At 53.8% G+C, this 22,737-nt stretch overlaps 1 protein-coding gene across 1 annotated transcript; it reads right to left on the reverse strand.

Annotated features, from left to right (window-relative positions):
* Positions 1-590: 590 nt before the first annotated feature.
* On the reverse strand, positions 591-22,234 carry LOC139245372 (RUS family member 1-like; the record flags this gene model as incomplete). The annotated part of the gene is made up of 4 exons (XM_070871160.1): positions 22,203-22,234; positions 11,544-11,722; positions 7,023-7,100; positions 591-705 (listed from the first exon to the last, which is right to left on the reverse strand). Coding segments are annotated over exons 2-4 (340 nt in total), but the record flags the coding sequence as incomplete, so codon positions are not given.
* Between the last annotated feature and the right edge of the window lie 503 nt (positions 22,235-22,737).

A 22,737-nucleotide genomic window follows, 5' to 3' on the forward strand; every position in this document is an offset into this window, starting at 1 on the left:
AGTGTACAGATATCTCCCTGAGGGAGAGAGGACTGAGAGACACCAGTCAGTGTACAGATATCTCCCTGAGGGAGAGGGACTGAGAGACACCAGTCAGTGTACAGATAGCACCCTGAGGGAGAGGGACTGAGAGACACCAGTCAGTGTACAGATAGCACCCTGAGGGAGAGGGACTGAGAGACACCAGTCAGTGTACAGATAGCACCCTGAGGGAGAGGGACTGAGAGACACCAGTCAGTGTACAGATATCACCCTGAGGGAGAGGGAACTGAGAGACACCAGTCAGTGTACAGATATCTCCCTGAGGGAGAGAGACTGAGAGACACCAGTCAGTGTACAGATATCTCCCTGAGGGAGAGGGACTGAGAGACACCAGTCAGTGTACAGATATCTCCCTGAGGGAGAGGGACTGAGAGACACCAGTCAGTGTACAGATATCTCCCTGAGGGAGAGGGGACTGAGAGACACCAGTCAGTGTACAGATATCTCCCTGAGGGAGAGGGACTGAGAGACACCAGTCAGTGTACAGATATCTCCCTGAGGGAGAGGGGACTGAGACCATCCCCTGTCAGACTAGTCGCTCACCTTACCTTTCAATATCCAGGTGATGGAGGCTGCAGCAACAGTGGCTGTGTTATCCCCGACTCCGACACCCTTCAGTACAGCCTGCGTGGCGAGAGTGCCCGTTATGCTGCTGGCAAAGGCCTGTCATCGGAAACAGAGACCACATCAGAGCAAATCAGAGGCTGTCACAGTGCATTAGATACACTGCCCTTTCCCCCTCTGGGACCAGGTGTCACAGTGTGTTAGATACACTGTCCTTTCCCCCTCTGGGACCGGGTGTCACAGTGTGTTAGATACACTGCCCTTTCCCCCTCTGGGACCAGGTGTCACAGTGTGTTAGATACACTGTCCCTTCCCCCTCTGGGACCGGGTGTCACAGTGTGTTAGATACACTGTCCTTTCCCCCTCTGGGACCGGGTGTCACAGTGTGTTAGATACACTGTCCTTTCCCCCTCTGGGACCGGGTGTCACAGTGTTTTAGATACACTGTCCTTTCCCCCTCTGGGACCAGGTGTCAGAGTGTGTTAGATACACTGTCCTGTCCCCCTCTGGGACCGGGTGTCACAGTGTGTTAGATACACTGTCCTTTCCCCCTCTGGGACCGGGTGTCACAGTGCGTTAGATACACTGTCCTTTCCCCCTCTGGGACCGGGTGTCACAGTGCGTTAGATACACTGTCCTTTCCCCCTCTGGGACCGGGTGTCACAGTGCGTTAGATACACTGTCCTTTCCCCCTCTGGGACCGGGTGTCACAGTGCGTTAGATACACTCTCCTTTCCCCCTCTGGGACCGGGTGTCACAGTGTGTTAGATACACTGTCCTTTCCCCCTCTGGGACCGGGTGTCACAGTGTGTTAGATACACTGTCCTTTCCCCCTCTGGGACCGGGTGTCACAGTGTGTTAGATACACTGTCCTTTCCCCCTCTGGGACCGGGTGTCACAGTGTGTTAGATACACTGTCCTTTCCCCCTCTGGGACCGGGTGTCACAGTGTGTTAGATACACTGTCCTTTCCCCCTCTGGGACCGGGTGTCACAGTGTGTTAGATACACTGTCCTTTCCCCCTCTGGGACCGGGTGTCACAGTGTGTTAGATACACAGTCCTTTCCCCCTCTGGGACCGGGTGTCACAGTGCGTTAGATACACTGTCCTTTTCCCCCTCTGGGACCGAGTGTCACAGTGCGTTAGATACACTGTACTTTCCCCTCTGGGACCGGGTGTCACAGTGCGTTAGATACACTGTCCTTTCCCCCTCTGGGACCGGGTGTCACAGTGTGTTAGATACACTGTCCTTTCCCCCTGTGGGACCAGGTGTCACAGTGCGTTAGATACACTGTCCTCTCCCCCTCTGGGACTGGGTGTCACAGTGCGTTAGATACACTGTCCTTTTCCCCCTCTGGAACCGAGTGTCACAGTGCGTTAGATACACTGTCCTTTCCCCTCTGGGACCGGGTGTCACAGTGCGTTAGATACACTGTCCTTTCCCCCTCTGGGACCGGGTGTCACAGTGTGTTAGATACACTGTCCTTTCCCCCTCTGGGACCGGGTGTCACAGTGCGTTAGATACACTGTCCTTTCCCCCTCTGGGACCGAGTGTCACAGTGTGTTAGATACACTGTCCTTTCCCCCTCTGGGACCGGGTGTCACAGTGCGTTAGATACTCTGTCCTTTCCCCCTCTGGGACCAGGTGTCACAGTGCGTTAGATACACTGTCCTTTCCCCCTCTGGGACCGGGTGTCACAGTGTGTTAGATACACTGTCCTTTTCCCCTCTGGGACCGTGTGTCACAGTGCGTTAGATACACTGTCCTTTCCCCCTCTGGGACCGGGTGTCACAGTGTGTTAGATACACTGTCCTTTCCCCCTCTGGGACCGGGTGTCACAGTGCATTAGATACACTGTCCTTTTCCCCTCTGGGACCGTGTGTCACAGTGCGTTAGATACACTGTCCTTTCCCCCTCTGGGACCGGGTGTCACAGTGCATTAGATACACTGTCCTTTCCCCCTCTGGGACCGGGTGTCACAGTGCGTTAGATACACAGTCCTTTCCCCCTCTGGGACCGGGTGTCACAGTGCGTTAGATACACTGTCCTTTCCCCCTCTGGGACCGAGTGTCACAGTGTGTTAGATACACTGTCCTTTCCCCCTCAGGGACCGGGTGTCACAGTGTGTTAGATACACTGTCCTTTCCCCTCTGGGACCGGGTGTCACAGTGCGTTAGATACTCTGTCCTTTCCCCCTCTGGGACCAGGTGTCACAGTGCGTTAGATACACTGTCCTTTCCCCCTCTGGGACCGGGTGTCACAGTGCATTAGATACACTGTCCTTTTCCCCTCTGGGACCGTGTGTCACAGTGCGTTAGATACACTGTCCTTCCCCCTCTGGGACCGAGTGTCACAGTGCGTTAGATACACTGTACTTTCCCCTCTGGGACCGGGTGTCACAGTGCGTTAGATACACTGTCCTTTCCCCCTCTGGGACCGTGTGTCACAGTGCGTTAGATACACTGTCCTCTCCCCCTCTGGGACTGGGTGTCACAGTGCGTTAGATACACTGTCCTTTTCCCCTCTGGGACCGTGTGTCACAGTGCGTTAGATACACTGTCCTTTCCCCCTCTGGGACCGGGTGTCACAGTGTGTTAGATACACTGTCCTTTCCCCCTCTGGGACCGGGTGTCACAGTGCATTAGATACACTGTCCTTTTCCCCTCTGGGACCGTGTGTCACAGTGCGTTAGATACACTGTCCTTTCCCCCTCTGGGACCGGGTGTCACAGTGCATTAGATACACTGTCCTTTCCCCCTCTGGGACCGGGTGTCACAGTGCGTTAGATACACAGTCCTTTCCCCCTCTGGGACCGGGTGTCACAGTGCGTTAGATACACTGTCCTTTCCCCCTCTGGGACCGAGTGTCACAGTGTGTTAGATACACTGTCCTTTCCCCCTCAGGGACCGGGTGTCACAGTGTGTTAGATACACTGTCCTTTCCCCTCTGGGACCGGGTGTCACAGTGCGTTAGATACTCTGTCCTTTCCCCCTCTGGGACCAGGTGTCACAGTGCGTTAGATACACTGTCCTTTCCCCCTCTGGGACCGGGTGTCACAGTGCATTAGATACACTGTCCTTTTCCCCTCTGGGACCGTGTGTCACAGTGCGTTAGATACACTGTCCTTCCCCCTCTGGGACCGAGTGTCACAGTGCGTTAGATACACTGTACTTTCCCCTCTGGGACCGGGTGTCACAGTGCGTTAGATACACTGTCCTTTCCCCCTCTGGGACCGTGTGTCACAGTGCGTTAGATACACTGTCCTCTCCCCCTCTGGGACTGGGTGTCACAGTGCGTTAGATACACTGTCCTTTTCCCCCTCTGGGACCGAGTGTTACAGTGCGTTAGATACACTGTACTTTCCCCTCTGGGACCGGGTGTCACAGTGCGTTAGATACACTGTCCTTTCCCCCTCTGGGACCGGGTGTCACAGTGTGTTAGATACACTGTCCATTCCCCCTCTGGGACCGTGTGTCACAGTGTGTTAGATACACTGTCCTTTCCCCCTCTGGGACCGGGTGTCACAGTGTGTTAGATAAACTGTCCTTTTCCCCCTCTGGGACCGGGTGTCACAGTGTGTTAGATACACTGTCCTTTCCCCCTCTGGGACTGGGTGTCACAGTGCGTTAGATACACTGTCCTTTCCCCCTCTGGGACTGGGTGTCACAGTGTGTTAGATACACTGTCCTTTCCCCTCTGGGACCGGGTGTCACAGTGCGTCAGATACTCTGTCCTTTCCCCCTCTGGGACCAGGTGTCACAGTGCGTTAGATACACTGTCCTTTCCCCCTCTGGGACCGGGTGTCACAGTGTGTTAGATACACAGTCCTTTCCCCCTCTGGGACCGGGTGTCACAGTGCGCTAGATACACTGTCCTTTCCCCCTCTGGGACCGAGTGTCACAGTGTGTTAGATACACTGTCCTTTCCCCCTCTGGGACCGGGTGTCACAGTGCGTTAGATACACTGTCCTTTCCCCCTCTGGGACCGGGTGTCACAGTGCGTTAGATACACTGTCCTTTCCCCCTCTGGGACCGGGTGTCACAGTGTGTTAGATACACAGTCCTTTCCCCCTCTGGGACCGGGTGTCACAGTGCGCTAGATACACTGTCCTTTCCCCCTCTGGGACCGAGTGTCACAGTGTGTTAGATACAATGTCCTTTCCCCCTCTGGGACCGGGTGTCACAGTGTGTTAGATACACTGTCCTTTCCCCTCTGGGACCGGGTGTCACAGTGCGTTAGATACTCTGTCCTTTCCCCCTCTGGGACCAGGTGTCACAGTGCGTTAGATACACTGTCCTTTCCCCCTCTGGGACCGGGTGTCACAGTGTGTTAGATACACTGTCCTTTCCCCCTCTGGGACCGGGTGTCACAGTGCATTAGATACACTGTCCTTTTCCCCTCTGGGACCGTGTGTCACAGTGCGTTAGATACACTGTCCTTTCCCCCTCTGGGACCGGGTGTCACAGTGCATTAGATACACTGTCCTTTCCCCCTCTGGGACCGGGTGTCACAGTGCGTTAGATACACTGTCCTTTCCCCCTCTGGGACCGAGTGTCACAGTGTGTTAGATACACTGTCCTTTCCCCCTCTGGGACCGGGTGTCACAGTGTGTTAGATACACTGTCCTTTCCCCCTCTGGGACCGGGTGTCACAGTGCGTTAGATACACTGTCCTTTCCCCCTCTGGGACCGAGTGTCACAGTGTGTTAGATACACTGTCCTTTCCCCCTCTGGGACCGGGTGTCACAGTGTGTTAGATACACTGTCCTTTCCCCTCTGGGACCGGGTGTCACAGTGCGTTAGATACTCTGTCCTTTCCCCCTCTGGGGCCAGGTGTCACAGTGCGTTAGATACACTGTCCTTTCCCCCTCTGGGACCGGGTGTCACAGTGCATTAGATACACTGTCCTTTTCCCCTCTGGGACCGTGTGTCACAGTGCGTTAGATACACTGTCCTTCCCCCTCTGGGACCGAGTGTCACAGTGCGTTAGATACACTGTCCTTTCCCCCTCTGGGACCGGGTGTCACAGTGCATTAGATACACTGTCCTTCCCCCTCTGGGACTGAGTGTCACAGTGCGTTAGATACACTGTACTTTCCCCTCTGGGACCGGGTGTCACAGGGTGTTAGATACACTGTCCTTTCCCCCTCTGGGACCGGGTGTCACAGTGCGTTAGATACACTGTCCTTTCCCCCTCTGGGACCGGGTGTCACAGTGCGTTAGATACACTGTCCTTTCCCCCTCTGGGACTGGGTGTCACAGTGCGTTAGATACACTGTCCTTTTCCCCCTCTGGGACCGAGTGTTACAGTGCGTTAGATACACTGTACTTTCCCCTCTGGGACCGGGTGTCACAGTGCGTTAGATACACTGTCCTTTCCCCCTCTGGGACCGGGTGTCACAGTGTGTTAGATACACTGTCCATTCCCCCTCTGGGACCGTGTGTCACAGTGTGTTAGATACACTGTCCTTTCCCCCTCTGGGACCGGGTGTCACAGTGTGTTAGATAAACTGTCCTTTTCCCCCTCTGGGACCGGGTGTCACAGTGTGTTAGATACACTGTCCTTTCCCCCTCTGGGACCGGGTGTCACAGTGCGTTAGATACACTGTCCTTTCCCCCTCTGGGACCGAGTGTCACAGTGTGTTAGATACACTGTCCTTTCCCCTCTGGGACCGGGTGTCACAGTGCGTTAGATACTCTGTCCTTTCCCCCTCTGGGACCAGGTGTCACAGTGCGTTAGATACACTGTCCTTTCCCCCTCTGGGACCGGGTGTCACAGTGCATTAGATACACTGTCCTTTCCCCCTCTGGGACCGTGTGTCACAGTGCGTTAGATACACTGTCCTTTCCCCCTCTGGGACCGGGTGTCACAGTGTGTTAGATACACAGTCCTTTCCCCCTCTGGGACCGGGTGTCACAGTGCGTTAGATACACTGTCCTTTCCCCCTCTGGGACCGAGTGTCACAGTGTGTTAGATACACTGTCCTTTCCCCCTCTGGGACCGGGTGTCACAGTGTGTTAGATACACTGTCCTTTCCCCTCTGGGACCGGGTGTCACAGTGCGTTAGATACTCTGTCCTTTCCCCCTCTGGGACCAGGTGTCACAGTGCGTTAGATACACTGTCCTTTCCCCCTCTGGGACCGGGTGGCACATTGCGTTAGATACACTGTCCTTTCCCCCTCTGGGACCGGGTGTCACAGTGCGTTAGATACACTGTCCTTTCCCCCTCTGGGACCGGGTGTCACAGTGCGTTAGATACACTGTCCTTTCCCCCTCTGGGACCGGGTGTCACAGTGTGTTAGATACACTGTCCTTTCCCCCTCTGGGACCGGGTGTCACAGTGCGTTAGATACTCTGTCCTTTCCCCCTCTGGGACCGTGTGTCACAGTGCGTTAGAGCTATGTTTGATCACTGACCTGTACAGTGTCCCAGATCTGGTAGGTGAGGTAGTCATCACTCACGCTGTCCGGATATCCTTGGGGCAGGAATAATGACTGAAAGACACATGGCGGAAGGAATTTAATAGAGATAAGAATTTAGTGATGCAGTTTGGGAGAAACAATATGGCAGGGTCAGTATAATCTGAATGGTACTATTTTGAGGGGGTGCAAGAGCAGTGTGACCCTGGGCTGCATATTCACAAATCTTTATCGGTGGCAGTGCAACTTCAGAAGGCGGTTCAGAAAGCATATGTGACACTTGGCTTTGTAAATAGGGACGCACAAGGCAGTCATGCTAAACCTTTACAAATGATTGGTTGAACCTCAGCTGGAGTATTGTGTCCAATTCTGGGCATCACGCTTTAGGAAGGATGTGAAGGCCTTGGAGAGGGAGCAGAGGGGATTGACCAGAGTGGTACCAGGGATGGGGAACTTCAGTTACATGGTGAGACTGGAGAAGCTGGGGTTGTTCTCCTTAGAGCAGAGAAGGTTAAGGGGAGAGTGACCAGAATGGTACCAGGGATGGGGAACTTCAGTTACATGGGGAGACTGGAGAAGCTGGGGTTGTTCTCCTTAGAACAGAGAAGGTTAAGGGGAGAGTGACCAGAATGGTACCAGGGATGAGGACTTCAGTTACATGGGGAGACTGGAGAAGCTGGGGTTGTTCTCCTTAGAGCAGAGAAGGTTAAGGGGAGAGTGACCAGAATGGTACCAGGGATGGGGAACTTCAGTTACATGGGGAGACTGGAGAAGCTGGGATTGTTCTCCTTGGAGCAGAGAAGATTAAGGGGAGATTGACCAGAATGGTACCAGGGATGGGGAACTTCAGTTACATGGGGAGACTGGAGAAGCTGGGATTGTTCTCCCGAGATGTTAAGGGGACACCTAATATAGGTATTCATAACGATGAGGAGTTTTGACAGAGCAAGTGATTTAAAATAATTGGCAAAATAACTCGAGGGGAACTGAGGAGCAATGACTTCACACAGAGGGTGAAGAGCTGGAACACACGACCTGAAAAGAAGGTGGAAGCAGGTTGGAAAGGAAGATTCAGAAGACAATTGGACATGTATTTGAAGAGGATGAATTTGCAGGGCTGTGGGGTAAAAGCTGGGGAATGGGACTAATCGGATCGCTCTTTCAAAGAGCTGCACAGGCATGCTGGGCCGAATGGCCTCCGACTGCGCTGTGAGATTCTGTCACTCCACAATTTTAAGACAAGGGCAGCAAATTCTGAGTGGTCCCCAACTCGCCCTGCACAACATTCACCCACCCAAGCAGAACTTTACAGCTCTCGAGAAGGGCATTTCGCCCCTATCCCATCTCTATGTTAGACCTCACCCCTCAGTCCCATATCCCTGATAGACCTCCCCCTCAGTCCCATATCTCTGATAGACCTCCCCCCTCAGTCCCATATCTCTGATAGACCTCCCCCTGCAGTCCCATCCCCCCAGATAGACCTCACCCCTCAGTCCCATCTCTCTGTTAGACCTCACCCCTCAGTCCCATATCCCTGATAGACCTCCCCCTCAGTCCCATATCTCTGATAGACCTCCCCCCTCAGTCCCATATCCCTGAAAGACCTCCCCCTCAGTCCCATATCCCTGATAGACCTCCCCCTCAGTCCCATCCCCCCAGATAGACCTCCCCCTCAGTCCCATATCTCTGATAGACCTCCCCCCTCAGTCCCATATCCCTGATAGACCTCACCCCTCAGTCCCATATCCCTGATAGACCTCCCCCTCAGTCCCATCCCCCCAGATAGACCTCCCCCTCAGTCCCATCTCTCTGTTAGACCTCACCCCTCAGTCCCATATCCCTGATAGACCTCCCCCTCAGTCTCATATCCCTGATAGACCTCCCCCCTCAGTCCCATCCCCCCAGATAGACCTCCCCCTCAGTCTCATATCCCTGATAGACTTCCCCCTCAGTCCCATCTCTCTGTTAGACCTCACCCCTCAGTCCCATATCCCTGATAGACCTCCCCCTCAGTCCCATCCCCCCATATCCCTGATAGACCTCCCCCTCAGTCCCATATCTCTGATAGACCTCACCCCTCAGTCCCATATCCCTGATAGACCTCCCCCTCAGTCCCATCCCCCCATATCCCTGATAGACCTCCCCCTCAGTCCCATATCTCTGATAGACCTCCCCCCTCAGTCCCATATCTCTGATAGACCTCCCCCTCAGTCCCATCCCCCCCAGATAGACCTCACCCCTCAGTCCCATATCCCTGATAGACCTCCCCCTCAGTCCCATCCCCCCAGATAGACCTCACCCCTCAGTCCCATATCCCTGATAGACCTCACCCCTCAGTCTCATATCCCTGATAGACCTCCCCCTCAGTCCCATTCCCCCTCGATAGACCTCACCCCTCAGTCTCATATCCCTGATAGACCTCCCCCTCAGTCCCATCCCCCTCGATAGACCTCACCCCTCAGTCTCATATCCCTGATAGACCTCCCCCTCAGTCCCATCCCCCCAGATAGACCTCACCCCTCAGTCCCATATCTCTGATAGACCTCCCCCCGCAGTCCCATCCCCCCATATCCCTCCCCCTCAGTCCCATATCTCTGATAGACCTCCCCCCGCAGTCCCATCCCCCCATATCCCTGATCGACCTCACTCCTCAGTCCCATCCCTCCATATCTCTGATAGACCTCCCCCCTCAGTCCCATCCCCCCATATCCCTGATAGACCTCCCCCTCAGATAGACCTCACCCCTCAGTCCCATATCTCTGATAGACCTCCCCCCTCAGTCCCATCCCCCCATATCCCTGATAGACCTCCCCCCTCAGTCCCATCCCTCCATATCTCTGATAGACCTCCCCCTCAGTCCCATCCCCCCATATCCCTGATAGACCTCCCCCCTCAGTCCCATCCCCCCATATCCCTGATAGACCTCCCCCCTCAGTCCCATCCCCCCATATCTCTGATAGACCTCCCCCTCAGTCCCATCCCCCCATATCCCTGATAGACCTTCCCCTCAGTCCCATCCCCCCATATCTCTGATAGACCTCCCCCTCAGTCCCATCCCCCCATATCCCTGATAGACCTCCCCCTCAGTCCCATCCCCCCATATCTCTGATAGACCTCCCCCTCAGTCCCATCCCCCCATATCCCTGATAGACCTTCCCCTCAGTCCCATCCCCCCATATCTCTGATAGACCTCCCCCTCAGTCCCATCCCCCCATATCCCTGATAGACCTCCCCCTCAGTCCCATCCCCCCATATCCCTGATAGACCTCATCCCTCAGTCCCATTCCCCCATCGCCCCGCCCCCTCTCACTGATAAACCTCGCCCTCAGTCCCATTCCCCCATCGCCCCGTCCCCTCTCTGATAAACCTCCTCCTCAGTCCCATTCCCCCATCGCCCCCTGTCCCCTGACCTCAGCCCCATTCCCCCACTGTGCCCTCTCCCCTCAGCCCCATTCCCCCATCGCCCCCTGGGCCCTCTCCCCTCAGCCCCATTCCCCCATCGCCTCCTGGGCCCTCTCCCCTCAGCCCCATTCCCCCATCGCCCCCTGGGCCCACTCCCCTCAGCCCCATTCCCCCCTGTGCCCTCAGCCCTCAGTCCCATTCCCCATCGGCCCCTGTTCCCTCTCTCTGATAGACCTCACCCCTCAGTCCCATTCCCCCATCGCCCCGTCCCCTCTCTCTGATAGACCTCACCCCTCAGTCGCATTCCCCCATCACCCCCTGTCCCCTCTCTCTGATAGACCTCCCCCTCAGTCTCATTCCCCCCCTGTGCCCTCTCTCTGATAGACCTCCCCCTCAGTCTCATTCCCCCCCTGTGCCCTCTCTCTGATAGACCTCCCCCTCAGTCCCATTCCCCCATCGCCCCCTGTCCCTTCTCTCTGATAGACCTCCCCCTCAGTCCCATTCCCCCCGTGCCCTTTCCCCTGGCCTGCCCCCATTGCTCCCTGCACTCTCTCTCTCTCTCTCTCTCTCTGACAGATCTCACCCTGAGCCCCACCTGTGCCCTCTGTCTGAAAGCTCTCAGCCCCACTCCCCTGGCCTGCCCCCATTGCTCCCTGCGCTCTCTCTCTCTCCGACAGATCTCACCCTGAGCCCCACCTGTGCCCTCTGTCTGAAAGCTCTCAGCCCCACTCCCCTGGCCTGCCCCCATTGCTCCCTGCGCTCTCTCTCTCTCCGACAGATCTCACACTGAGCCCCACCTGTGCCCTCTGTCTGAAAGCTCCCAGCCCCACTCCCCTGGCCTGCCCCCATTGCTCCCTGCGCTCTCTCTCTCTCCGAGAGATCTCACCCTGAGCCCCACCTGTGCCCTCTGTCTGAAAGCTCCCAGCCCCACTCCCCTGGCCTGCCCCCATTGCTCCCTGCGCTCTCTCTCTCTCCGACAGATCTCACCCTGAGCCCCACCTGTGCCCTCTGTCTGAAAGCTCCCAGCCCCACTCCCCTGCCCGCTCCCCATTCGGACACTTGCCTGCGCCCTGCCCCGCTGTACCCGGGGACGGCGACACCCAGCCTCGGACTCACCGTGAACCCGCCGGCCAGGGACCGCGCCACCCGGCCCGCTCGCTCCGGCCTCTGGAGAAGCTGCCCATCCTCCAGCTGGACGTAGCGCCGCGTCCAGCGCGTGCCGTAGCCCTCCGAGCAGAGAACGTTAGCCTCCTTCGCGGCCATTGCGGACGGAGGTGGATTGGTCGTTCGCTTCACTGCGAAAAGGTCGAGAGTCGCGGGGAGGAAGGTGTTTTTTTTTTTTAAAAAAAAAGGCTCAACGGCGACAGCTGAAGAGGTCGGGAATGCTACGCTCACAGCTCAGCTCGTGGCATTGGCTTCGATACATCGGAGATCTCTCCTCCTCATGCACTCCCTTCAGTGTCAGCCGCGGCTCAGTGGGTACTGGAATGCATTTCATTTGTCGGCTCTTTGCTTAAGAATTCGTAGCAACACATTGCTATTACGGTGGTTCATTAGCAAAGGTTTAACAATCACACTACACATTACCAGTTCATCCAGCAGGCTCATAGAAACATAGAAAATAGGTGCAGGAGTAGGCCATTCGGCCCTTCGAGCCTGCACCGCCATTCAATGAGTTCATGGCTGATCATTCACCTCAGTACCCCTTTCCTGCTTTCTCTCCAAATCCCTTTATCCCTTTAGCCGTAAGGGCCACATCTAACTCCCTTTTGAATATATCCAACGAACTGGCCTCAACAACTCTCTGTGGTAGAGAATTCCACAGGTTCACCACTCTCTGGGTGAAGCAATTTCTCCTCATCTCGGTCCTAAATGGCTTACCCCTTATCCTTAGACTGTGGCCCCTGGTTCTGGACTTCCCCAACATCGGGAACATTCTTCCTGCATCTAACCTGTCTAAACCCGTCAGAATTTTGTGTGTTTCTATGAGATCCCCTCTCATTCTTCTAAATTCCAATGAATATAATCCTAGTCGATCCAGTCTTTCTTCATATGTCAGTCTTGCCATCCCGGGAATCAGTCTGGTGAACCTTCGCTGCACTCTCTCAATAGCAAAAATGTCCTTCCTCAGATTAGGAGACCAAAACTGTACACAATACTCAAGATGGGGTCTCACCAAGGCCCTGAGCAACTGCAGTAAGACCTCCCTGCTCCTATACTCAAATCCTCTCGCTATGAAGGCCAACATACCATTTGCTTTCTTCACCGCCTGCTGTACCTGCATGCCTACCTTCAATGACTGATGTACCATGACATCCAGGTCTCATTGCACCTCCCCTTTTCCTAATCTGCCGCCATTCAGATAATATTCTGCCTTCCTGTTTTTGCAGCCAAAGTGGATAACCTCACATTTATCCACATTATACTGCATTTGCCATGTATTTGTCCACTCACCTAACCTGTCCAAGTCACTCTGCAGCCTCATAGCATCCTCCTCACAGCTCACACCGCCACCCAGCTTAGTGTCATCTGCAAACTTGGAGATATTGCATTCAATTCCTTTATCTAAATCGTTAATGTATATTGTAAAGAGCTGGGGTCCCAGCACCGAACCCTGCGGCACCCCACTGGTCACTGCCTGCCATTCTGAAAAGGATCCGTTTATCCTGACTCTCTGCTTCCTGTCTGCCAACCAGTTCTCTGTCCACGTCAGTATATTCACCCCAATGCCACGTGCCTTAATTTTGCACACCAATCTCTTGTGTGGGACCTTGTCAAAAGCCTTTTGAAAGTCCAAATACACCACATCCACTGGTTCTCCCTTGTCCACTCTACTAGTTACATCCTCAAAAAACTCTAGATTTGTGAAGCATGATTTCCCTTTCATTAATCCATGCTGACTTGGACCAATCCTGTCACTGCTTTCCAAATGCGCTGCTATTTCATCTTTAATAACCACATACCTCATCGTAGATCCCCCAACCCAACTGGCTGGGGTTTTATTGAGTCTTGTCAATATCACGTGACTGGCTAAGCCACTCCCAACTCAACATCTCTACAACTATTTTTAGCTGAAACTTAAATCAAATGCCCCCTTTTTGCAAGGGCACGAGAAACACAAATTAACAATTTAATGAAAACCTTTAACCTTTACCAGAATTTGGTTGCCGAGGGCGATGATGCACTCCAGTCCCTCCGGCGCCCACCTCTCACGGAAGACCGCGAGCGTACCAGTGGACACCGCGTGCTCCATCTCCAGGGACACCCTGGCTCGGATGTAACCGCAGAAGAGAGGCAGGCAGTCGGGCTGAACGACCGCCCGCTGCCTGGACCGGTTGATGGCCCCCTTGGCCGTGCCCAGGAGCAGTCCTACGAGGAGGCCCTCGGACCTGCCCGCTCCCCTCCGCACGGGGCGCCCAAAGATCAGGAGTGTGGGACTGAAGTGCAGCCAGAATTTGAGGAGCAGCCCCTTCAAATATTGGAAGAGGGGCTGCAACCTCACATAGACAACATACACGTGGAACACGGACTCTTCCAGACCGCAGAAATTGCAGGCGGCCTGGGAGTCCGTGAACCGACTTAAAAACCAGGCCAAGTCCCCGATCAATAAAGGTAGGACCCTCAACAGCTCTGCAAATCTCACCGATGCACACATTACAGGCAGCATTCTCTCCTCTGGGTCAGAAGGTTGGGGGTTCGAGCCTCACTCCAGCCCCATAATCTATCCCGACATACCGACTTTTGGATGGGGCGTTAAACCCGAGGCCCCATCTGCCCCTTCAGGGGGCTGTAAAAGATCCCGTCGGCTTCTCGTGGAGTTAGATGTCGTCCTTACTACGAGGGGGATCAAGGGGTATGGCGAGAAAGCAGGAAGGGGGTACTGAAGTTGCATGTTCAGCCATGAACTCATTGAATGGCGGTGCAGGCTCGAAGGGCCGAATGGCCTACTCCTGCACCTATTTTCTATGTTTTCTAAGAGCAGGGGAGTTCTCCTGCTGGGTCACAATAGAATCAGAGAATGGTTGCAGCAGGGAAGGAGGCCATTTGGCCAGTCGAGCCCGTGCTGACTCTCAGCCAGTCCCACTCCCCCGCCCTTTTCCCCGTGGACCTGCTAATCCCTTTCCTTCAGGCACTTATCCAACTCCCTTTTGAAAGCCACGATGGAGTCTGCCTCCCCCACCCTCTCAGGCCGTGCATTCCCGATCCGAACCACTCACTGCGTAAATACGTTGTTCCTCGTGTCGCCCTTGGTTCTTCTGTCAATCACCTTAAATCTGTGTCCTCTGGTTCTCCACCCTTCCACCAATGGGAACAGTTTCTCTCTCTGTCTACTCTGTCTGGACCCCTCAGGATTTTGGATGCCTCGATCAAATCTCCTTTCAACCTTTATTCCTCAACCGACACCGAAAAAAAGATGATCTGGTCTTATATCACAGCGCTGTTTATGGGAGCTTGCTGTGCACTAATTGGCTGCTGCGTTTCCCCACATTCATCATCGGCAGTCCTTCGGAATCGAGGAAGACTTGCTTCCACTCTAAAAGTGAGTTCTCAGGTGGCTGAATAGTCCAATACGGTAATTGCAGTCTCTGTCACAGGTGGGACAGACAGACGTTGAGGGAAGGGGAGGGTGGGACTGGTTTGCCGCACGCTCTTTCCGCTGCCTGCGCTTGGTCTCTGCATGCTCTCGGCGACGAGAGTCGAGGTGCTCAGCGTCCTCCCGGATGCACTTCCTCCACTTAGGGCGGACTGGTCTTTGGCCAGGGACTCCCAGGTGTCGGTGGGGATGTTGCACTTTATCAGGGAGGCTTTGAGGGTGGTCCCTGTAACGTTTCCTCTGCCCACCTGGGGCTCGCTTGCCGTGTAGGAGTTCCGAGTAGAGCGCTTGCTTTGGGACTCTTGTGTCGGGCATGCGGACAATGTGGCCCGCCCAGCGGAGCTGATCGAGTGTGGTCAGTGCTTCAATGCTGGGGATGCTGGCCTGATCGAGAACATTGACGTTGGTCCCTCTGTCCTTCCAGGGGATCTTGCGGAGACATTGTTGGTGGTATTTCTCCAGCAATTTGAGATGTCTTTTGTATATGGTCCACATCTCTGAGCCATACAGGAGGGCGGGTATTACTACAGCCCTGTAGACCATGAGCTTGGTGGTAGATTTGTGGGCCTGGTCTTCGAACACTCTCTTCCTTATTACAATAGTAATTCAAAAGTACTTCATTGGCACTTTGGGACATGCTGAGGTTGTGAAAAATGTTATATAATAACCGGACTCCAGGGGTTAAGTTACGAGGAGAGACAGCGCCAAACTAAGGTTGCATTCCCTGGGATTTAGAAGGTTAAGGGGGGATCTGATGGAAGTTTTCAGGATATTAAGGGGAACAGATAGGGGAGATAGAGAGAATCTATTTCTGCTGGTTGGGGAGTCTAGGACTAGGGGGCAGGGTCTGAACATTAGAGCCTGACCTTTCAGGGGTGAAATTAGGAAACACTTCTACACACACAGGGTGCTAGTAGTTTGGAACTCTCTTCCACAAACGGCAATTGGTGCTAGATCAGTTGTTCATTATAAACCAGAGAATTTTGGAAATTGGCTCGAGGGGACAAATGGCCTACTCCTGCTCCTATTTCTTATGTTCTTAAAGGCATGAAGAGATATGGGGCAAAGGTGGGAGTTAGGTCGCAGATCAGCCATGATCTTAGTGAATGGCAGAGCAGGTTCCAAGGACTAAATAAGAACATAAGAAATAGGAGCAGGTGTCGGCCATTCGGCTCCTCGAACCTGCTCCGCCATTCAATAAGACCATGGCTGATCCGATCATGGACTCAGCTCCACTTCCCCGCCCGCTCCCCATAACCCTTCACTCCCTTATCGCTCAAAAATCTGTCTGTCGAAATGGCCTCCCCCTGTTCCTGTGTTCCTGTATCTTTCTTTCCTACCGTTCAAGCTGCGAGGTCCCGAGTGTCCATTCCTCTCGGCGGACTGAATTGTGTACAGGAGTGCAATTTCCAGCAGGGAGGCTGGTTGGTGATCAGGAACAGAAACCCTGGGTGACTTTAGCCCCTCCCGCAACACGAGGTCTGTTAACTCGGCACAGGCCGGGGATGATACCTGGGCCTGACTTCCAGAGTGTGTGTAGAGCCTAGTCCCACACTGGGTGGGATCAGCCAGAACTGGAGAGATTTGATGGGACAGTGCAGAGGGAGCTTTACCCTGTATCTAACCCCCTGTACCTGCCCCGGGAGTGTTTGATGGGACAGTGTAGAGCGAGCTTTACTCTGTATCTAACCCCCTGTACCTGCCCTGGGAGTGTTTGATGGGACAGTGTAGAGGGAGCTTTACTCTGTATCTAACCCCCTGTACCTGCCCTGGGAGTGTTTGATGGGACAGTGTAGAGGGAGCTTTACTCTGTATCTAACTTGTGCTGTACCTGCCCTAGGAGTGTTTGATGGGACAGTGTAGAGGGAGCTTTACTCTGTATCTAACCCGTGCTGTACCTGCCCTGGGAGTGTTTGATTGGACAGTGTAGAGGGAGCTTTACTCTGTATCTAACCCCCTGTACCTGCCCTGGGAGTGTTTGATGGGGCAGTGTAGAGGGAGCTTTACTCTGTATCTAACCCATGCTGTACCTGCCCTGGGAGTGTTTGATGGGACAGTGTCGAGGGAGCTTTACTCTGTATCTAACCCGTGCTGTACCTGCCCTGGGAGTGTTTGATGGGACAGTGTAGAGGGAGCTTTACTCTGTATCTAACCCCGTGCTGTACCTGTCCTGGGAGTGTTTGATGGGACAGTGTAGAGGGAGCTTTATTCTGTATCTAACCCCGTGCTGTACCTGTCCTGGGAGTGTTTGATGGGGCAGTGTAGAGGGAGCTTTACTCTGTATCTAACCCGTGCTGTACCTGTCCTGGGAGTGTTTGATGGGACAGTGTAGAGGGAGCTTTACTCTGTATCTAACCCCGTGCTGTACCTGTCCTGGGAGTGTTTGATGGGACAGTGTAGAGGGAGCTTTACAACGTATCACAATTTATTTATACTGTATTTATATTATATGACACATATATACTGGCCAATATTTATCCCTCAACTAACATTGCTAAAACAGATTATTTGGCCATTATCACAGCGCTGTGTGTGGGAGCTTGCTGTGTGCAAATTAGCTGCTGCATTTCCCACATCACAACAGTGACTACCCTTCAAAAGTACTTCATTGGCTGTGAAACGCTTTCAAACATCCTGATGCCATGAAAGGGAAGTCTTTCTTTCTATACATACACTCTCCTCTCTTCAGTGTCTCCCTATCAGTTATTTAAAGTGCATTTATAAACCCTGTATACATACACTCTGCTCCCTTATTATTGCTAATGTTTATAATATAGTATGCAGTATATATACCTACAATCTCCTCTCCCTATACTGGTTATTTATGATATATATGACTTACATTTATATAGCGCCTTTCACGACCACCAGACGTCTCAAAGCACTTTACAGCCAATGAAGTACTTTTGGAGTGTGGTCACTGTTGTATTGTGGGACACACGGCAGCTAATTTGCGCACAGCAAGCTCCCACACACAGCGCTGTGATAATGACCAGATCATCTGTTTTTGTGATGTAGATTGAGGGATAAATATTGGACCCAGGACACCGGGGAGAACTCCCCTGCTCTTCTTCGAAATAGTGCCGTGGGATCTTTTACATCCACCCGAGAGCAGACGGGGCCTCGGTTTAACGTCTCATCTGAAAGACGGCACCTCCAACAGTGCGGTGATCCCTCAGCACTGCACTGGAGTGTCAGCCTAGATTTTTGTGCTCAAGTCTCTGGAGTGGGACTTGAACCCACAACCTTCTGACTCAGAGGCGAGAGTGCTACTCACTGAGCCACGGCTGACACATAATGTATATGCCTGCACTCTTCTCTCCCGATTCTAGTTATCAATACTGTATATAATGTATACAATGTATATAATCAATGTCCCTACACTCCTCTCTCCTGATTCTAGGATAAGGGGTAAGCCATTTAGGACTGAGATGAGGGAGAAACTTCTTCACCCAGAGAGTGGTGAACCTGTGGAATTCCCTACCACAGTGAGTTGTTGAGGCCAGTTCGTTGGATATATTCAAAAGGGAGTTAGATATGGCCCTTACAGCTAAAGGGATCAAGGGGTATGGAGAGAAAGCAGGAAATGGGTACTGAGAATGATCAGCCATGATCTTATTGAATGGTGGTGCAGGCTCAAAGGGCCGAATGGCCTGCTCCTGCACCTATTTTCTATGTTTCTATGATACTGTATATAATGTATACTATACAATCTATGTCCCTACACCCTTCTCTCCCAATTCTAGTTATCGATACTGTAAACCTACACTCCTGACTCCCTATTAATCATATTTATACCTACACTCCTCTTCCTATGATGTAGTATATGATGTATATATCATGTACAATGCATATACCTATACTCCTATCTCTATTTGTGTTACTGATGCTGTATACAATGTATATAGTGTGTATGATATATATAATGTACAATAGCCACACTCCTGTCTATTTCTATTGTTATTTTTAAATGTACATACCGACACACCTCTCCCGATTGTGGTTATTGATACTGTATATATTGTATATAATGCATAATACCTACACTACCCACTATTGTTGTATTTCATGTATATACTGTGTATGATGTGTTTATACTGTATATAATGGTGTATATAATGTTTATACATACAATTCGATTATACAGTAGTATATAGTAGTATAGTTCTGGATGAGCAGAAATTTTCTTCAATTGAATATTGGGAAAACCGAAGCCATTGTCTTCGATCCCCGTCACAAACTCCGTTCACTAACCACTGACTCCATCCCTCTCCACAACTTCTGTCTGAGGCAGAACCAGACTGTTCGCAACCTCATAATTGACCCTGAAATGAGCTTTCGACCACATATCCACAGCATAACTAAGACCGCCCATTTCCACATCCGTAACATCGCACGTCTCCGCCTCAGCTCATCAGCTGCTGAAGCCCTCGCCTGTGCCTTTGTTACCTCTAAACTTGACAAACCCAACGCACTCCTGGCTGGCCTCTCACATTCTACCCTATGTAAGCTAGAGGTGAAACAAAACTCAACTGCCCCGTGTCCTAACCCGCACCAAGTCCCACTCACCCATCACCCCCTGTCCTAACTCGCATCGAGTCCCACTCACCCATCACCCCCTGTGCTCACTGCCCCGTGTCCTAACCCGCACCAAGTCCCACTCACCCATCACCCCCTGTCCTAACTCGCATCGAGTCCCACTCACCCATCACCCCCTGTGCTCACTGCCCCGTGTCCTAACCCGCACCAAGTCCCACTCACCCATCACCCCCTGTCCTAACTCGCATCGAGTCCCACTCACCCATCACCCCCTGTGCTCACTGCCCCGTGTCCTAACACACACCGAGTCCCACTCACCCATCACCCCCTGTGCTCACTGCCTCGTGTCCTAACTCACACCCAGTCGCACTCACCCATCACCCCCTGTGCTCGACTGCCCCGTGTCCTAACTCGCACCAAATCCCACTCACCCATCACCCCCTGTGCTCGCTGCCCCCGTGTCCTAACTCACACAAAGTCCCACTCACCCATCACCCCCCGTGCTCGCTGCCCCGTGTCCTAACTCACACCGAGTCCCACTCACCCATCACCCCCTGTCCTAACTAGCATCGAGTCCCACTCACCCATTACCCCCTGTGCTCACTGCCTCGTGTCCTAACTCACATCCAGTCCCACTCACCCATCACCCCCTGTCCTAACTCACACCAAGTCCCACTCACCCATCACCCCCTGTGCTCACTGTCCCGTGTCCTAACTCGCACCAAGTCCCACTCACCATCACCCCGTGCTCGCTGCCCCGTGTCCTAACTCGCACCAAGTCCCACTCACCCATCACCCCCTGTGCTCACTGTCCCGTGTCCTAACTCGCACCCAGTCCCACTCACCCATCACCCACTGTGCTCGCTGCCCCGTGTCCTAATCCACACCAAGTCCCACTCACCCATCACCCCCTGTGCTCGCTGCCCCGTGTCCTAATCCACACCAAGTCCCACTCACCCATCACCCCCTGTGCTCGCTGACCTACATTGGCTTCCGGTTAAGCAACACCTCGATTTCAAAATTCTCATCCTGGTTTACAAATTCCTCCATGGCCCTCGCCCCCTCCTTATCTCTGTAATCTCCTCCAGCCCCACAATCTGCTCCCCCCCACCCGAGATCTCTGCACTCCTCTAATTCTGCCCCCTTGAGTATCCCTGATTATAATCGCTCCACCATCGGTGGCCGTGCCTTCTGCTGCCTGGGCCCCAAGCTCTGGAACTGCCTAACCCATGACCTTCTGACTCTGCCTCAATCTCTTAGCACTGCTAACTCCTTTAAGATGCTCCTTAAAACCTACCTCTTTGACCAAGCTTTTAGTCACCTGCCCTAATTTCTACTTATGAGGCTCGGTGACAATTTCTTTTAACTCATAATATGCCTGCGAAACGCCTTGGAATGTTTCACTATGTTAAAGGCACTGTATGACTACAAGGTGTATAATAATGTATAAAACGTACACTCCTCTCTCGCTTATCGTACTGCATATGAAAAAGACAGACTTGCATTTAGATAGTGGCTTTCACACTCTCAACATGTCCTTCACAGCCAATGAAGTACCTTTGAAGTTGTAATGTAATAAACGCGGCCGCCAATTTGCGTACAGCAAGCTCCCACAAACGGCAATGCGGTCGTCTGTTTTTTGTGATGTTTATTGAGGGACACCGCGGGTAACTCTGCTGCTTTGCTTCGAAACAGTGCCGTGGGATACACCAGAGAGAGCAGACGGGGCCTCAGGGTTAACGTCTCATCTGAAAGACGGCCCCTCCGACAGTGTAGCACTCCCTCAGTACTGCCCCTCCGACAGTGTAACACTCCCTCAGTACTGCCCCTCCGACAGTGCAACACTCCCTCAGTACAGCCCCTCCGACAGTGCAACACTCCCTCAGTACTGCCCCTCCGACAGTGCAACACTCCCTCAGTACTGCCCCTCCGACAGTGTAGCACTCCCTCAGTACTGCCCCTCCGACAGTGCAGCACTCCCTCAGTACTGCCCCTCCGACAGTGTAGCACTCCCTCAGTACTGCCCCTCCGACAGTGCGGCGCTCCCTCAGTACTGTCCCTCCGACAGTGTAGCACTCCCTCAGTACTGCCCCTCCGACAGTGCAGCACTCCCTCAGTACTGTCCCTCCGACAGTGCGGCGCTCCCTCAGTACTGCCCCTCCGACAGTACAGCACTCCCTCAGTACTGCCCCTCCGACAGTGTAGCACTCCCTCAGTACTGCCCCTCCGACAGTGCGGCACTCCCTCAGTACTGTCCCTCCGACAGTGCAGCACTCCCTCAGTACTGCCCCTCCGACAGTGTGGGGCTCCCTCAGTACTGCCCCTCCGACAGTGCGGGGCTCCCTCAGTACTGCCCCTCCGACAGTGCGGGGCTCCCTCAGTACTGCCCCTCCGACAGTGCGGCACTCCCTCAGTACTGACCCTCCGACAGTGCGGCACTCGCTCAGTACTGCCCCTCCGACAGTGCGACACTCCCTCAGTACTGACCCTCCGACAGTGCGGGGCTCCCTCAGTACTGCCCCTCCGACAGTGCGGCACTCCCTCAGTACTGCACTGGAGGGTCACAGCCTGCAGTGGGACTTGACCCATGACCTCCTGCCCCTGAGCCACAGCTGCTGCTGTATATAATATATATATCATACCTGGACCTGCTCTCTTCCTCCACCGCCCGCTGTAAGGCGCCCTCGGATTGGTCCTCCACACGTCGTCCGCTGTAAGCCAGCCTCGCATTGGAGCTCCAAACATCGGCCGCTGTAAGCCGCCCTCCCATTGGCCCGCCGCGCGACGTCCGCTGTAAGCTAGCCTCCCATTGGCTCACCCCTTCCGCCTTCCCACTGTAAAGCACCCTCCCATTGGTGCTCATAGCGGCGTCCGCTGTCAGCCGCCCACCCATTGGCCCGCCGCGCGACGTCCGCTGTAAGCTAGCCTCCCATTGGCTCACCCCTTCCGCCTTCCCACTGTAAAGCACCCTCCCATTGGTGCTCCCAGCGGCGTCCGCTGTCAGCCGCCCACCCATTGGCCCGCCGCGCGACGTCCGCTGTAAGCTAGCCTCCCATTGGCGCTCCCTCTCCCTCCCTCCGCCGCCCGCTGTAAGCCGCCCTCCCATTGGCTGCCCCAAGGCGACGGTTGCTTTTTGAATCCAACAACAATACGCACCGCCCTCCCCCTCCCTCCCTC

The sequence above is a fragment of the Pristiophorus japonicus genome, unplaced genomic scaffold (genome assembly GCF_044704955.1).
Source record: "Pristiophorus japonicus isolate sPriJap1 unplaced genomic scaffold, sPriJap1.hap1 HAP1_SCAFFOLD_2194, whole genome shotgun sequence".
In the NCBI taxonomy this organism is placed as follows: domain Eukaryota; kingdom Metazoa; phylum Chordata; class Chondrichthyes; family Pristiophoridae; genus Pristiophorus; species Pristiophorus japonicus.